The 15,077-nt window shown below is 34.0% G+C and overlaps 1 protein-coding gene across 1 annotated transcript; it reads right to left on the bottom strand.

The window, feature by feature from the left end:
• Positions 1-11,253: 11,253 nt before the first annotated feature.
• On the bottom strand, positions 11,254-15,061 carry LOC146734334 (type-1 angiotensin II receptor-associated protein-like). Its single transcript, XM_085508397.1, has 4 exons — positions 14,971-15,061; positions 14,614-14,648; positions 11,982-12,093; positions 11,254-11,675 (listed from the first exon to the last, which is right to left on the bottom strand). The coding sequence occupies exons 1-4, from the start codon at positions 14,995-14,997 to the stop codon at positions 11,433-11,435; spliced, it is 417 nt and encodes a 138-aa protein (XP_085364523.1). The 5' UTR covers positions 14,998-15,061; the 3' UTR covers positions 11,254-11,432.
• Positions 15,062-15,077: the final 16 nt, after the last annotated feature.

The raw sequence follows: 15,077 nt of genomic DNA, 5'->3' as shown, positions 1-15,077 counted from the left end.
TTTTTCTGTGTTTGTTTATTTTAACCTTAGCACATAGGTTCATAAACCTGCTTGGTCAGTCTTTTTAGCCCCCAATTCGATTGAGTTCTGTCTGTTCATCCATTGCAATTTCACAGATATTCGTGAACCAAATCTTCCCAAACTTAGTACATAGTAATACATGATGGTATACATATACCAGGGTATATATGCAGTCATTTTATTTGTTATTGCACAATTCTGCCTATATCTCAAATTCACAATGTTCAGTTATGTTCAAACTTGGTAAACAGACAACTGGGTTCTAGAATATCAATAAAAATTGATATGTGTCACTATCCATGATTGTCGTCTGGCAGCCATTTTGTTTGTCGAAAATCTATTTTTAGTGGAGTTGTGCTTGTATCTCAAATTCACACTCAGGTTCACCTTAATACACAGACAACTGGGTTCCAGAATATTGACAAAAGTTCATCTGTGTCACAATCTAATTCATAATAGTCAAATGACTAATACAGAAACTAAAAATAAATTATCTGGCATTCCAACAGTATAGAATTTGTACAAGAATTAGCATATCGTGGCAGGCAGCATCAAAAAGCAGGTTACAGTTTCTTGACGATTAAATATGTAATTTAAAAATAAAAACATACAAAACTGATACATTATGGTGTCTCTCAGGATATCTATTTCCTGATCCACACTGTCTTGCTTCCGTCATTGATTGGGTGGCAAACCTCGCAAAATGAACCAAACTTTTTCACAAGAGTTTTTAAGATGAGGGCAAAAAAAAGTCGTCCAATTTGTAGCTCAGACCAGTCTATCATTACTTTTTTACAAGCTTACATTAAAAACGTATATTTTATTTTGTTAGATTTATTTTCACATGTCAGTTATGTTTAATGTACTTTTTTAGCTCTGCTGTTGACTTTCTCGAGCAAAGCTTATCATATGAGTGATTGTCAATGTTTTACTTTTTCGACTTCTTCTTGAAAACTACAAGCCTGAATGCTTACATACTTACAATACAATACAAATTTATTTCACCATATAAATTACATTACACAGTACAAAACGAAGATAGAGATATACATAACTATCTGGCGAGGACAAGAGAGGTAGTTCTAGTAGAACTAATCTAGTCTCTAGCCCTTGCATATTCACTGATAGCAGAAAAAAACTGATAAGGACAGTGAAATCATAAATCATATTAATATATTGTTTAAAAGTACATAATACATAAGGAGAAAAATTATATGAAATATGGTGGTAATAGTAAAATGACAATACTGTAAATTGAATGATAGAGAAATAACAATAAAATTGATGTTCAATTATTTAAAAGAAATTGTTTTAGGGTAAGCTTGAAGCGATTTCTTGATGTTAATGTTTTAATGGAAATTGGAAGATCATTCCAGTGTTTTACTAATGAATATGTTAAACTGTTTTTAGTTGAGCTTAGTTTTACTTTTGGAATTTCAAGTTTGTCAGAAATAACTGAACGTGTCAAATAAGAGTGAGAGATTGAAGAGTCACAATGACCCAAAGAATGAGGAGCATAACGATCGCCCTTCAGGTCATAAATAAACATGCAAGTTTGGAACTTGCATAATTTGTGCACATCAAGCATGCCCAGTCTTTTAAAGAGTGGTGAGCTACTTGCACGGGGATTTGAAAAAGTGGCTAAGCGAATAAATTTTTTCTGTCATTTTAAAATTGGATCTATAACGGTACTAAAAGTGTTGCCCCATATTTCAATACAATAGCTTATGTGTGGAAGAATGAGTGAATTATATAGTAATATTATAAGTGATTTGGGTAGGTAGTGACGCAGATATGAAATGAGTCCAATCATTTTACTAATTTTTTTAACAATATTATTAATGTGAGGTCTTCAAGTAAGTGATCTGTCGAGAGTGACACCAAGATATAGCACAGAGGAAGCAAGTTCAATAGGAGAGTTATCAATATTTAATAAACTTTGCATATTTGTCTTCTTTTGAGCTGTTTTGAAAACCATAAAATTTGTTTTATCAATATTTATGGTTAATTTATTTGCCTTGCACCATGTGCAAACCTTATTCAATTCTGAATTAAGTAAGCCAATATCAATAGAATCATTTTTAACGGAGTGAAACAGATTTGTGCCGTCAGCAAAAAGCCTAAACTGAAAAATGTTGGATGATTTTACAATATTATTGATATAAATTAAAAACAAAAGTGGTCCAAGAATGGACCCTTGTGGGACCCCACAAGAAATTACTTTATAATCAGAATTACAATTATTTAAATTAACATATTGCTGACGGTCCTCTAAATAAGATTCAAACCAATTCAAAGTAGACCCTCTTATACCATAATAATGTAATTTAGACAATAATATGGTATGGTTAATGGTGTCAAAAGCCTTTCTGAGGTCTAGATAAATACCAAATGTGATAAAACCGTCATCTATTTGTTTTGAAATCTCAGCAGTAAGGTCAACTAAAGCTAATTTGGTGCTGTGATGCTTACGGAATCCATATTGGTTTTCATCAAGAATTTGGAATTTTTCTAGAAAAACACACATCTGTTTATTTACTAAAGATCCAAACAACTTCAAATGCACAAACTTTTTTAAATAATAGAGAAATCCGGGCTATTTTTAATTTATCAGGGAATATACCCGTGTACACAGAACAGTTAAAAATATGAGCCAGTGGTTCAGCAATTTGTTCAGCAGCCTGCTTGATAAGTTTAGAGAACATATTGTCATAGCCAACTGCTTTATTAGGATCTAATTTATCGATCTCTTTTAAAATATCATGAGCACAAACTGGGCTGAAAAATAATGAATGTGATTGTCTACTATCAAGGTAATCATTGAAGTTGGCATTACAAGTGATTTTAGATGCATAATTTGGACCAACATTAACAAAATACGAATTAAACTTCTCAGCAATATCCCTACCCTCTGTCACAAATTCATCTGGGTTAGTACTCACTCTAAGTTTATGTGGAAAACGATCATTACATGACTGATTATTCCGCAGTTCGTTTATAACCTGCCATGTTTTATTGCTATTTCCAATAACATTTGCCAGCTTGCCATGAAAGTAAGACTTCTTAGCAATTTTTAATAATTTTGACAAAATATTACGATAAATTTTGTATTGAATGTAAATTGGTGAACTGGGACTATGTCGCGTAGTTTTTGAGAAAAGTCTATGTTTTGTTTTAATTGAAATGAGAAGCTCCTTAGATAACCATGGTTTTTGTGATGATTTTGATGCAGAATAAATCATGATTTTCTTAGGTACATGTTTACTAATTATATCACTAAACAAATTATAAAAATAATCATATGCCAAATTCAGATTCAATAAATTATAAATATTTGTCCAAGAAATATTGGCCATTTCCGCTTCAAATGCATCTGAATGAAACTGCGAGAAGTCAAATTTATATCTAACCGACTTTCTGTTAAAAACATGATGTAGATCCCTGAATAGGGCAAACACTGGGAAATGGTCACTAATATCAGTTTCAATAGTACCTCCTTCGATGAAATAATCAGAAAAATGTATGAGACAATGGTCTATTGTTGTGCATGTAGTACCAGTTACTCTGGTCGGAACATCTATGATTTGTTGAAAATTATTTTCATTAAGTAAGGTAACATATTCAAATTGTAAAATATTTGTACAACTATCTATATTGAAATCACCGAGGATAACACAACGTTTTTTGTTACTTGAAAAATGTTCGAGACAGACTTCAAAACTCTCCAGAAATCGGTGATTTTCCGTACAATTGCGAGATCTCGCAAGATGCATGAAAGACGCGCGTCGAACGTCTGCTGTAAAAATCGAACGATTTGATTTTCAACTCGAATTTCTTTATTTCGTAGCTCACATCGACGGGCCGATCTTCGACAGAGGAATATTGCTTCCGAATACCCTTACTTAATCGAAATTGCCTATCATCAAATGTGGACAGAACATTATTAAGCATGGAAATGTCCCCCAAAATACTTTCGCGTTTGTCGAATCCTACGCGATGTTTGACGCCACTACGACGCTATGACCTTTGTTTGTCCTGTTTTTACGTTCGACTTCACGCATAACGCGTGATTCTCGTAGTGAACGGAAAATGGTCTATTCATGTACAGGTGTATTTGGTTTGCGATAGATAACTCCTACTGTGATTTGTTTAATGCCTATTTGTATTTCCACGAATAATGATTCACAGTGACGTAAAGTAATTGAATCAATCATAGTATATGATAATGACTGGTGTACATAAAGACCCACACCACCACCACTGGAGTAGTTGCGGCTATTATTAATAAAGTTATATGATGGTATTTTATAAATTGAAGTTTCCGAACTGGGATGTAACCACGTTTCAGTAACACCAATTAGAGAAAAATTGCATTTCAATAAACTTAAAAAAGTTGACAGGTCATCAAAGTGTGCACTTAGTGACCGAATATTTAAATGAAGAGCAGATAAATTATTTGATAACAAAGGAAGTGATTCCTTACCATTGAACTCATTTAAAGAATAGGATTGACAGATGCTATGATTTTGTAGTAAACTGTATATTGAGTCTGAATCCATCTATATGATTGGTTGTTATACATTAAGTACACATAACAATGGTAATCTTAGTAAGGCTTTCTTCATCGGCAATATGGACCACAGGTGACAATTCGTCTTTCTATATTAAAATTCTACCATTATGTGCCCACATAAATTTCCATTTAAAATGCTTTCTTTTGATGTTTACCTTTGTCAATAATGATTTCACCATTGGTGTTAAGTTCTCATTAATATAGATAACATTTGCAGCTCGATACCCAATGTTTGATGAATTGACATCAGCTAGCTTTTTACGATTTTTGAACACAGAATCACGAACTCTTCTTGTAGTAAAACGAACAATAATTGGAGATGGATATTTATGATGTTGTTCACCGGATATCTGACGTTTTCCAAAACGATGCGAAGCATCAATGTCCGACATCGTTACATTATTATCGGCGATTTTAGCAACTTTCAAAGCTATTTCGTCAGTATCCTCGTTATCTGTTTCAGGGATGCCAGTAATAACAATATTTTCCCGTCTCGTATATTGATCCAAATCATTATAATTTCGCTCCAAACTTGAAACCTTTCTTTTTAATAGACCATTTTCAGCAATAAGTAGATGGTTAGTGTTTTGTATTTCCTCTAGTTTCTTTTTATTTTCTTCATAGACATCATTAATAAATTTCATAGATTTTTCTACCTGCTCCAACTTCCCCTCTAATACGTTGATTTTCTGTAGCTTTTCATTAATACTACGAATTTCACGTAGTATTGTTGCCATATTGTCATCACCATTGTTAGGAGAACCACCTGTTGTGTTGGTATTAACTGTATTCGCCGCCATATCGGCTTCATCCGTGGTAGGAAATCGTTTTACCTTGCATTTTCCACAAAGTGGTAAATCCTCCTGGCACAAAAGTATTTAAACCACGCCTCGTTTCACGTTACAGTCATTGCACTTCATTATGTAAAGTCACAGAGATAAAATTACTCACGAATACTGAGTTTTTTTGAATTAGACCAAGAGCTTAGAAAATGTACCTGTTCACTGTCCCACAATGCAAGGTACTTGGTGTATATGTACCTTGGATAGGCCTCTCTTAGATTTGTTCATTTCAAGATGATATCTTCAATTATCTAATTTTGGTGAATATTTTTGGTGAGAAGTGATATTTTTGAATTCTTGTTGAAAACAGCAAGTCTATACATATTGTTCATTTTCTAATGATATTCTTTAATTGAAATGTGCATTGCTAACAGCGGAGCTATTGTCATGAATTTGTTTTTGCGTATCTGTTGACCGACTTAATTAGCTGATTATTAGCTGAATTGCTGTGTTATGTCTGTCATCGTTTAGGTCTATTTGAAGTTTTGGACGGAACTTGGCTCAGTGGTTTGGAACTAATTACAAGATACCGTCGCTATTCTGACATCCGTAGTTATTAATGTAGTGAACGATTAATCAAAAGATATGACGTATTCAGTACTTAGTGTGATTGGCTTTATGATTGAAGGTTACGCCCTAGAGTCTTTTTACTGCATTGTAATTGGTCAGAGTTTTGAAAATGAATAAAGAGAGTTTGAGTTGGTCTTGGCGAATACTCCACGATAGACGCAGGAGAGAGAGAGAGAGTCCTGGGCAGTCGAGAGTCCAGTCCAGGGGCGAGCCTTGAGAGAGTCCAGTCTTGGGCTAGTCTTGGGTCAGCCTTGCGAGAGTCTTGGGGATTTTTCCCCCGGGCGCCGTGTCTTATAGAGTGCTCGATTGACCGACTAAGACGAGAGCTGAAACGTATTTCGTTGTGTGTGTCTTATTTGACTGTAAAGTTAAAGTGACTTTCCCGATCCCGTACCTCAAGGGGACGAGATAGAGAGACGAGACGAGTTTTCCCCCTGACAAGTGTGGAGAACCCGAGAGAAAGAGAATTTCCCCCTGATACTATCTTAGACAGGCAGCTCGTTATTAATATACACTTTTTTGCTCAATTGTAATTTTTTTTTTTAAATAAAGTTTATTTTACGAATATTGTCATCATACCTTCTTATGCTGTCATAACGTTTCCTGAAACCCAGAGGGCTAGTTTCTCAAATTTGCATATCAAAACATTTGGCTGACCTTAACAAAACAATGTTCTTGTCCAAGGGTAACTAAACTGTAACCCGACACATTCAATGAAACCAGTGCATTTTTAGTATCATTATTTATGCAAATAATTGCCTTTTTTACATTTTTTCATCATTTTTATTAACTAAGATTATTCATTATCATGTTGCTAATTATAGATACGTCAATTAATTTAATTAGGAGATGGCAGCAGTTACATTAAAAGTAACTTTACTATTGATCTGTCAGTTTCTGGGGCTTGATAGACAGAAACATATGACACAGCATAACAAATCAAAGAAATCTTAGAACTCTTGAAATCTGATAATATTGTAGGCATGGAATAGAATGGGAAACATATAAAAAATATAGTACATGAAGACTACTGGTGTTAAAGAGTTAGCTAGTGGTTAGAGATATCAGTGGATAGGCTGAAAATTCTTCAATTGTTATGCAAATGCCATTGTGTGCTTAAAGGCACAACATTTAGTATACACAGTCTGCCATTGTGTTCTTAAAGGCACAACATTTAGTATACACAGTCTGCCATTGTGTGCTTAAAGGCACAAGATTTAGTATACACAGTCTGCCATTGTGTGCTTAAAGGCACAACATTTAGTATACACAGTCTGCCATTGTGTGCTTAAAGGCACAGCATTAGGTATACACAGTCTGCCATTGTGTGCTTAAAGGCACGACATTTAGTATACACAGTCTACCATTGTGTGCTCAAAAGCACAACATTGGTGTACACACAGTCTGCCATTGTGTGATTAAAGGCACGACATTGGTGTATACAAAGTCTGCTATTGTGTGCTAGGGGCACTTCCAGTTAAGCCTAATCTCACAATAATTTACTTTCTGAATTAAAATTACAAACAAAAGATAGATTAACTTTGTAAACAACACAAACAATAGTGTCCCATGATTCGTTGGTGCAATTCCTGGGCTTGTAAGTTTCCCCTTTAAAGGCACAACATTGGTGCAATCCATTTGACCGAACTATAGTTAGTGTGCACAATAATACAAACTGATTATTATTATCAAAATTTAACTAATTAATATTAAAAGAAATATAATATCAGATTCATCTATACAAACCTCAATCACTTACGAAAAGCTTTCAAATCATTTGGGCAAATTCTTACATACGGAAACTTTAAAAGTCACTTATCCTAAATGTGAATTGCATAAATTATATATTTTCTATAAAATGGCTGCCAGTTGGTTATATTTTATTTAAACCCAAAAACAAACTAGGTCAAAAGGAAAACTGAAAAAAAAACAGTTAAAAATATTTATTATTTTCGAAAAGCTGAAAATAAAAATAACAATTTCTTTCTTTGTGACACGTTGATTCACGGTAATCCACTGAAATATGTTCACTGCTGGCAGTTGCATTTGTTCTTCATAACGATTGGCCTTTCAGAATTAATATTCTATTAAATCGTCGGATTACAGTTGTTTGCACTTTCATTGGACGTTTCCAGGTTTATTTGAGGCGGAAAACGTGAACGTTTATGCTTTATTTTTACGGCATGTGGTGGCGCTATACCGTATGCTGTATAACTTCAATGATTCAGTAAATTAAAAGATCATGGGTTGTAGTAGAATTATTTTATATGCTTTTAATAGTAGTTTTTATATTGTAATATATATATATATATATATATATATATATATATATACTGTATAAACCAAACATGTCCATTTTTTAAAGCGCGGTGGTCGTCGCGCTGCGCATGTGCGACATTTGTGTTGATAAACATTGATTTCCACACAATCCAAAGCGCTTTTCTAATGGAAATCACAAGTATGAGGTTTGATCTGGGCGCGACTTGCACTGAATACCGCCGGTGACTCCTTCGAAACTTTCCAATCACCTAAAAATACCTAATTAAGGCTTGGAAACGTCTTGGTTCGTACTCGTTGATCTGTGCAACAGTCAAAGTTTATTTATATGAGACCCATATATCTCGCGCATGCGTGGCACGACGACTACCACCCTTTGAATTAACTTATAACTGACGTTATTTCACACGAGACGGTGATATAAATAGATTATGTAATCCTAGTCCTAACCCAATCCAAAACTGTTGCAGACTCCCGTGGATGTTACCGTAAAAATGACGACACTTCATTTGTAATATACATTTGCGATATTATACAGTATAGAGGGCGCTTTGGTGTTCTCAATAGCTAGTTTCAACGTCAATGAAGTGAACGCCTGTAACAAAGACTAGTCGGAAGAAGGTTCTTCAGGACTTCAACGACGCGGTGGAAAGTATGATTTTATAGTTAAAACAAAATCACCACTCTTAATTGGAAGATGAAAACCCAATTCCAGCTTAATAAAAATCGATTTTCATATTGTAGTTTTCGGTGTATAACGTCCTCATTGTTTGAGAATTCCATTCGTTGCATTTTTCTTTCTATTTCCCACTTCTATTTTGGCTTGGTAGTGTCTACACCGCAGAGATGGTATTTGCCATTTTTCGAGATTTAGATGTGTAATTCAAGAATGTTGGAAGTCTCGTACATAAATTCTACAAAAAGAATGATCATTGGCGGACGGATTTGTACAGCTTGTACGCTTTAATTTTTATTTGAATACCTCCGTTAGGTATTTTTATTTGCATACCTCTGTTAGGTATTTTTATTTGCATACCTCTGTTAGGTATTTTTATCTGCATACCTCTGTTAGGTATTTTTATTTGCATACCTCTGTTAGGTATTTTTATTTGCATACCTCTGTTAGGTATTTTTATCTGCATACCTCTGTTAGGTATTTTTATTTGCATACCTCTGTTAGGTATTTTTATTTGCATACCTCTGTTAGGTATTTTTATTTGCATACCTCTGTTAGGTATTTTTATTTGCATACCTTTGTTAGGTATTTTTATCTGCATACCTCTGTTAGGTATTTTTATTTGCATACCTCTGTTAGGTATTTTTATTTGCATACCTCTGTTAGGTATTTTTATTTGCATACCTCTGTTAGGTATTTTTATTTGCATACCTCTGTTAGGTATTTTTATTTGCATACCTCTGTTAGGTATTTTTATTTGCATACCTCTGTTAGGTATTTTTATCTGCATACCTCTGTTAGGTATTGTTATCTGCATACCTCTGTTAGGTATTTTTAATTGATCGCCTGTAGCTGTAAACATTGCGTTTATGTTGTGTTCAATATTTCACTCAAAACATATTTGGTTCGACTGCTGTTCAATTGAAAGATGCTGTCTTACCATCGAGATAAAGGTATCCTTTTTTATCTCAATTGTTTAATAAAGATATTACTCAACACGGGTACACCAGGGGCACCATTACCAGTCAAATCTAGTTCGAGGTTATAGGTTAGGGTGATGGGCTATTTGTCAAATCATGGGATTCCCATCTCAAAAATGTCTTATTTGAGAATGCATGGCCCTGAACCCTGTTTTTGTGACGAAAAGAATTAATAGACACGTGAAGAACGGACGACAAGTGTACAACAATCTGATATAAAAATCACACGCCCTCTTTCGTTTATTCATGCTAATGATTTTGTTTTTAGCTCTGGAATTTTAGGATGTTGCTGTCACAAACATCAAGCAATAAACGACGTCAGGACGTGGCATCAGTTTTTGTATTTACTACTTTAATAACCTCAACTAATTTAAATAAAACACGTTTTAAACAGGGTATATAGAAATACAAAACAACTAAAAATGGAAGAATCTATGTAAAATACACTTCAACACTGATGTCACTAAATGCATGGACGACCGAGGTGCATGGATCATTCATATTATCCGCTCTCATAATACTCTTGATTCCACGCCTGATTTAAATAACAAAATATAAAATACGCTACCTAGACGACAATGTCAACATCAACAATAAAAAAGAAAAAAGTTATGTTAAAATGTACTCATAAATATCCCATATAGCTTGCTTTATACAAAAATAAAATTAAAATAATTTGAAATACATGTAATATGAAAGTTCATGCTCATATAAGAAATACGTTAAGCAGTATGCGTCCACATAATACAAACAAAACGTCAATAAGTTAGGCAGTTCACGGTGATATTATGAATGAGTTAGACAGTCTTGCCATATAATGAATAAATTAGATTGTACAAGATAACACAAGTAAACAATTAGGCAGCCTATGACCCACAGAAAGAAAGCATGAGTGAGGCAGCTCATAGTAATATAATAATTAACTTAGGCAGTCTGAGCACACATAATGAATGACTAAGTTAGGTAGTCCACATAATGAATATAGTAGGCATGGTTACAATGCCGGTAGATAAGTTAATAAAGATGTGTGTATATGAAATATTCTTTAACGAAATTTCTTGTTCAGGTTTATAATATTTTTTAACCCTGCCTTTTTTGGGAAGAACAGTCATTTCAGGTATTTGACCTTTGACATTATAATTTCTCATCTGTGGTGATCGGCTCGTCAAATAAGCAACAATGTTCAAATTTTTGGTTTTAATTTTTTTTTTAAAAGCATTGAGGGCGTCGTAATTTTTCTCATCCCAAGTCACGATAATCAAAGGAAAGTGTGTTTGAAAAATGTTGGCACGAAGTAACTGGAAACGTCACCAAGAAGAGTATCAATTACATCGACGAAGACATCATATTGAAATAGATTCTATTTTACAGTTTTTACAGATATGGATGTCAAGCGACCTTGCCTAATTGACCGTCTAATAGAAACGCGCAAAACATGATTGCCGTTCATTTATTTGTGCATTGTTACGCCATCGTTGTCATGGTAACACGTTTCACGCATTAACTTGCACTGACGCTTTCACGGAGATAGAGCCACCACGTGACTTGTATTCCTGTACAGCGAATATTAGTGTGGCGATTTTCAATAAACAGTTGATGATGGCGGCAATGAAGCTCCAGATGTATTCGCCTCTCACGTGACACTTGCCGGTACCAGGACAGTAGAAACCCCTATCACCATAGATACCGATGAAAACGATATCCATGATGAATCCCAGAATCAGCGAGATAACTAACTGTGAACAAATAAAACAAAAGCCTCGTTAAAATCGAGATTAGCCAAAATGCATCATACTCACGAGGAGAGATGATTTTCGCCCAGAAAAATGAACGAATCTGTCTTTCTGAAATGCAGATTATAACATGTGGTCTGGGAATGGAATTTGGTTGATCAGCTCCATGGGAATTTGCAATATTGTCAGTTTCTCTGTATTTATCAATTTACAGACAACAAATATTGTTGAATATCTTCCAACTTATTTGTTCCTATCTAAAATAAGTGCTAAAATAATATTGATATAATGAATACAAATTTTATTTACCATCAAACAATTTTCTTTAATGCTTTTTTGTCCGATTACCCAGCACCCAATAGCGACAATGGCAAAATTCATCCAGGCATAGGATGCACTCACCCATAATGCTTGATATCCCCTGTAAATGGAAACAAACAATGTACTTTGATCACATGCTCAAGTGACACAATGTCGCATGTATTTGAGAATTAATATCATTGCACACACTTACAGCAGCGCATATATGTTTTATGTTACTTGTTCTGTGTTTTAAATGTTTTGGTTTTCCCTTGGAATTTGGCATGGGGGTTGGTACCCCCTTAAGTGCGAACCGGTGTCACCGGCCTGCCTACGGGGTTCCAAGGTGTTTTTGTACTGTTACGTGATCGTCTTTTATTTTATTTTACCCGTGAACCAAAAAGCATAATATAATATAATATAATATAATATAATATAATATAATATAATATAATATAATATAATATAATATAATATAATATAATATAATATAATATAATATAATATAATATAATATAATATAATATAATATAATATAATATAATATAATATAATATAATATAATATAATATAATATAATATAATATAATATAATATAATATAATATAATATAATATAATATAATATAATATAATATAATATAATATAATATAATATAATTGTTATGTTTGTATACTGGTATGTAAACAAAATGTAAAAAAAGTTTATCGAACAAAGTAAAGTAACTCTGAGACATTACATAAAAAAACTTTAACTAAAAATATTAGATTGGACATTCTGCGCACCAGAAACGTTCCACTGCTGTCTTCAGTGAGTCACGACACGACACGACACGCGACACGACACGACACGACACGACACGAATACGTACCAACAGATTGCCCATCATTACGCCTAATTATAATTTAGTATTTCTCATGATACTTCCCAATGTTGTTCTGTTTTTCCCTAAAATATGCGGAAATCTAACACAATCTGAGTTTATGACATAATCACACACCCAGTGGCAGTGTACAGTGTTGTTGTACTACAATTCAAGTTTATTAGCTCTCGTAAAGTAAACGTTTATAAATGCTCCGGTGATAAACGTCTGATGTTATCACCGTTTCAAGGTTTACCAGAACAATGAACAAAATACGACTGAATTATAAACTCTCGCAGTTCAAACTTTGCAAAGTTCCATTATGCACTTCTATCCTTACTATGCACAATAAAGACAATGCATGACCTTTTGAAAGAATCGATGGAAAGAAAGCGTTTTTCATTGAATCCATTGTATGTCACAGCATGGCAATGCGGGAAGCCTGTAAACGAGCAACGGGCCAAGTCAGAAAGGTATCCACTAATGGTTCACCATTCGTTGTACTTTCAAAGCCTACTAAATACAAGAGATTGAACTTTGTGCAGCCATCGAATGCCATGAACTCAAATTTATAATCCCCATTTCAATACAGAAAGCATAATAAACGTCTGTCGTCGTCACTACGAAACATTGCGCTGTTTACTGACCACTGTTTTACTGGCCGCATTTTTAGTGGGGCGAAATGCATAATACTGACTACCAATGAGTCCACAGTGAAAGTTTATAGCCATGACAACGTATAGACAACAGGTTTCCGAAATTCTACGTGACCTTGCACTACGTTGCCCGGGTTTTGGATAACTTTGGGTATTATTTCGATTTGAAATTTGAAACATGAGAAATATAGTTATTTTGGGGATAAATTAAAAAAAACATATTAATATTATTGAGAAGTGTCACACATGTTATTATGTATTTCTAAAATACGGTGACATCATGGTTGGTGATTTTTTTATGTATACACTATAAAAAAATATTTTAAAAATGGAGAATTAAGATGAATGAATGTTTAGTATGATTTGTTCAAACGATTTAAGGTCTTAATAATTTGATAAATGAGACAACAAATCTTACTGAGTAATCACGCCAGGTAATTATGAGAATTTAATCTTTTATTATTGTAATACATCTTCAAGTGTATGTTTATGATCAAACCAAAGAACTCAAACCGTATATACTGGGTCGAGTGGACTTGCATACAGTCTCTTGTTGGTTTTTGTTTTCGGAGTGCCGCGGTATACACTCACATACTATTTTATTTTATTGAAAAAACAAAAAGAGGCTGTATGCATGCATGTATACGGGTCCAGGGATATGATATGAATGCGGTGAATATTGAGATCCGAGTGGTGATAAAATAACATACTAGTAACAAAAAAGAAGAAAAACTTAATAAGCCAAGTTTGGGTGAAATTTACAGATTGACATCGTATTGCTTACACAGTTCTGGGTCTACCATCCAAACGCCAAATTAACCGTCGGGTCACCCGTGAGGTCACACTATTCTTCCAGTGAATGCGACTAGTAGTAGTCTATCACATATCCTATGCATGCAATAATTGGAGAGCATTTAGTTGAAACCCAATTGATTTTGAAATGATGGAAAACTAGGTATTTTGAGTTCAATTTAAAGAAAAATATCTAGCGTACTTGTAAATGTTTTACTAGGATTCCCAAGAGAATAGTTTAGTGCAACGCTACAATTCATAGGTACACTCAAGGCTGAAAGATAAGTTAGGATTTTGATATATTAATAGTATTTGTTGGACGTTCACTTACCATACTGAGAGAAAGAGGTGGCAGAAAATAAACGGCTGGAAAAAAAGGGAAAACACAAAGAATGACGTCAATGTGAGCATCAATCCATTGGCGTTGCTGTGTATTTCTGTCATATTTAGGATAATTCATGACGTAACAAATAATGTTATTGTTTACAATGATTGATTTCGATATTGTGAGAATGAAGGTAACATATCATAATAACGCATCAAATCGTTTGGTTTTCAATGATTTCAAAATGGCGACCTCTTCTGATGCGATTCCGTAAAAGAACAAAGGCGTCTGCTTTAACTTAGTAAATTAAATGGTTTTGAACCAATGCCACCATACTTTGTGTTAGTTTATCGATTTACTCACCCAAAGCGGTACCTGACAATTTGGCATATTTCCAGTGTGGGAGACGAGAAGAGCTTATGGAATAACCAGTTCCATGAGATGAGTCGTCACTATTTACTTCCCGTTGC

The sequence above is a fragment of the Saccoglossus kowalevskii genome, chromosome 15 (genome assembly GCF_978046115.1).
Source record: "Saccoglossus kowalevskii chromosome 15, keSacKowa6.1, whole genome shotgun sequence".
Taxonomy (NCBI): Eukaryota; Metazoa; Hemichordata; class Enteropneusta; family Harrimaniidae; genus Saccoglossus; species Saccoglossus kowalevskii.
Note: the sequence above shows the minus strand (reverse complement) of the source record. Positions and strands in the feature narration are given on the sequence as shown.

Excerpts from the sequence above, each read along its gene's own strand:
- LOC146734334 (XM_085508397.1), bottom strand. The coding sequence starts at position 14,997 with ATGCCAAATTGTCAGGTACCGCTTTGG. Across the intron at positions 14,649-14,970 it reads ATTGTCAGGTACCGCTTTGG|CCGTTTATTTTCTGCCACCT; the intron begins GTGAGTAAATCG and ends CTTTTTTTCCAG. Across the intron at positions 11,676-11,981 it reads TTAAAGAAAATTGTTTGATG|TTAGTTATCTCGCTGATTCT; the intron begins GTAAATAAAATT and ends ATTTGTTCACAG.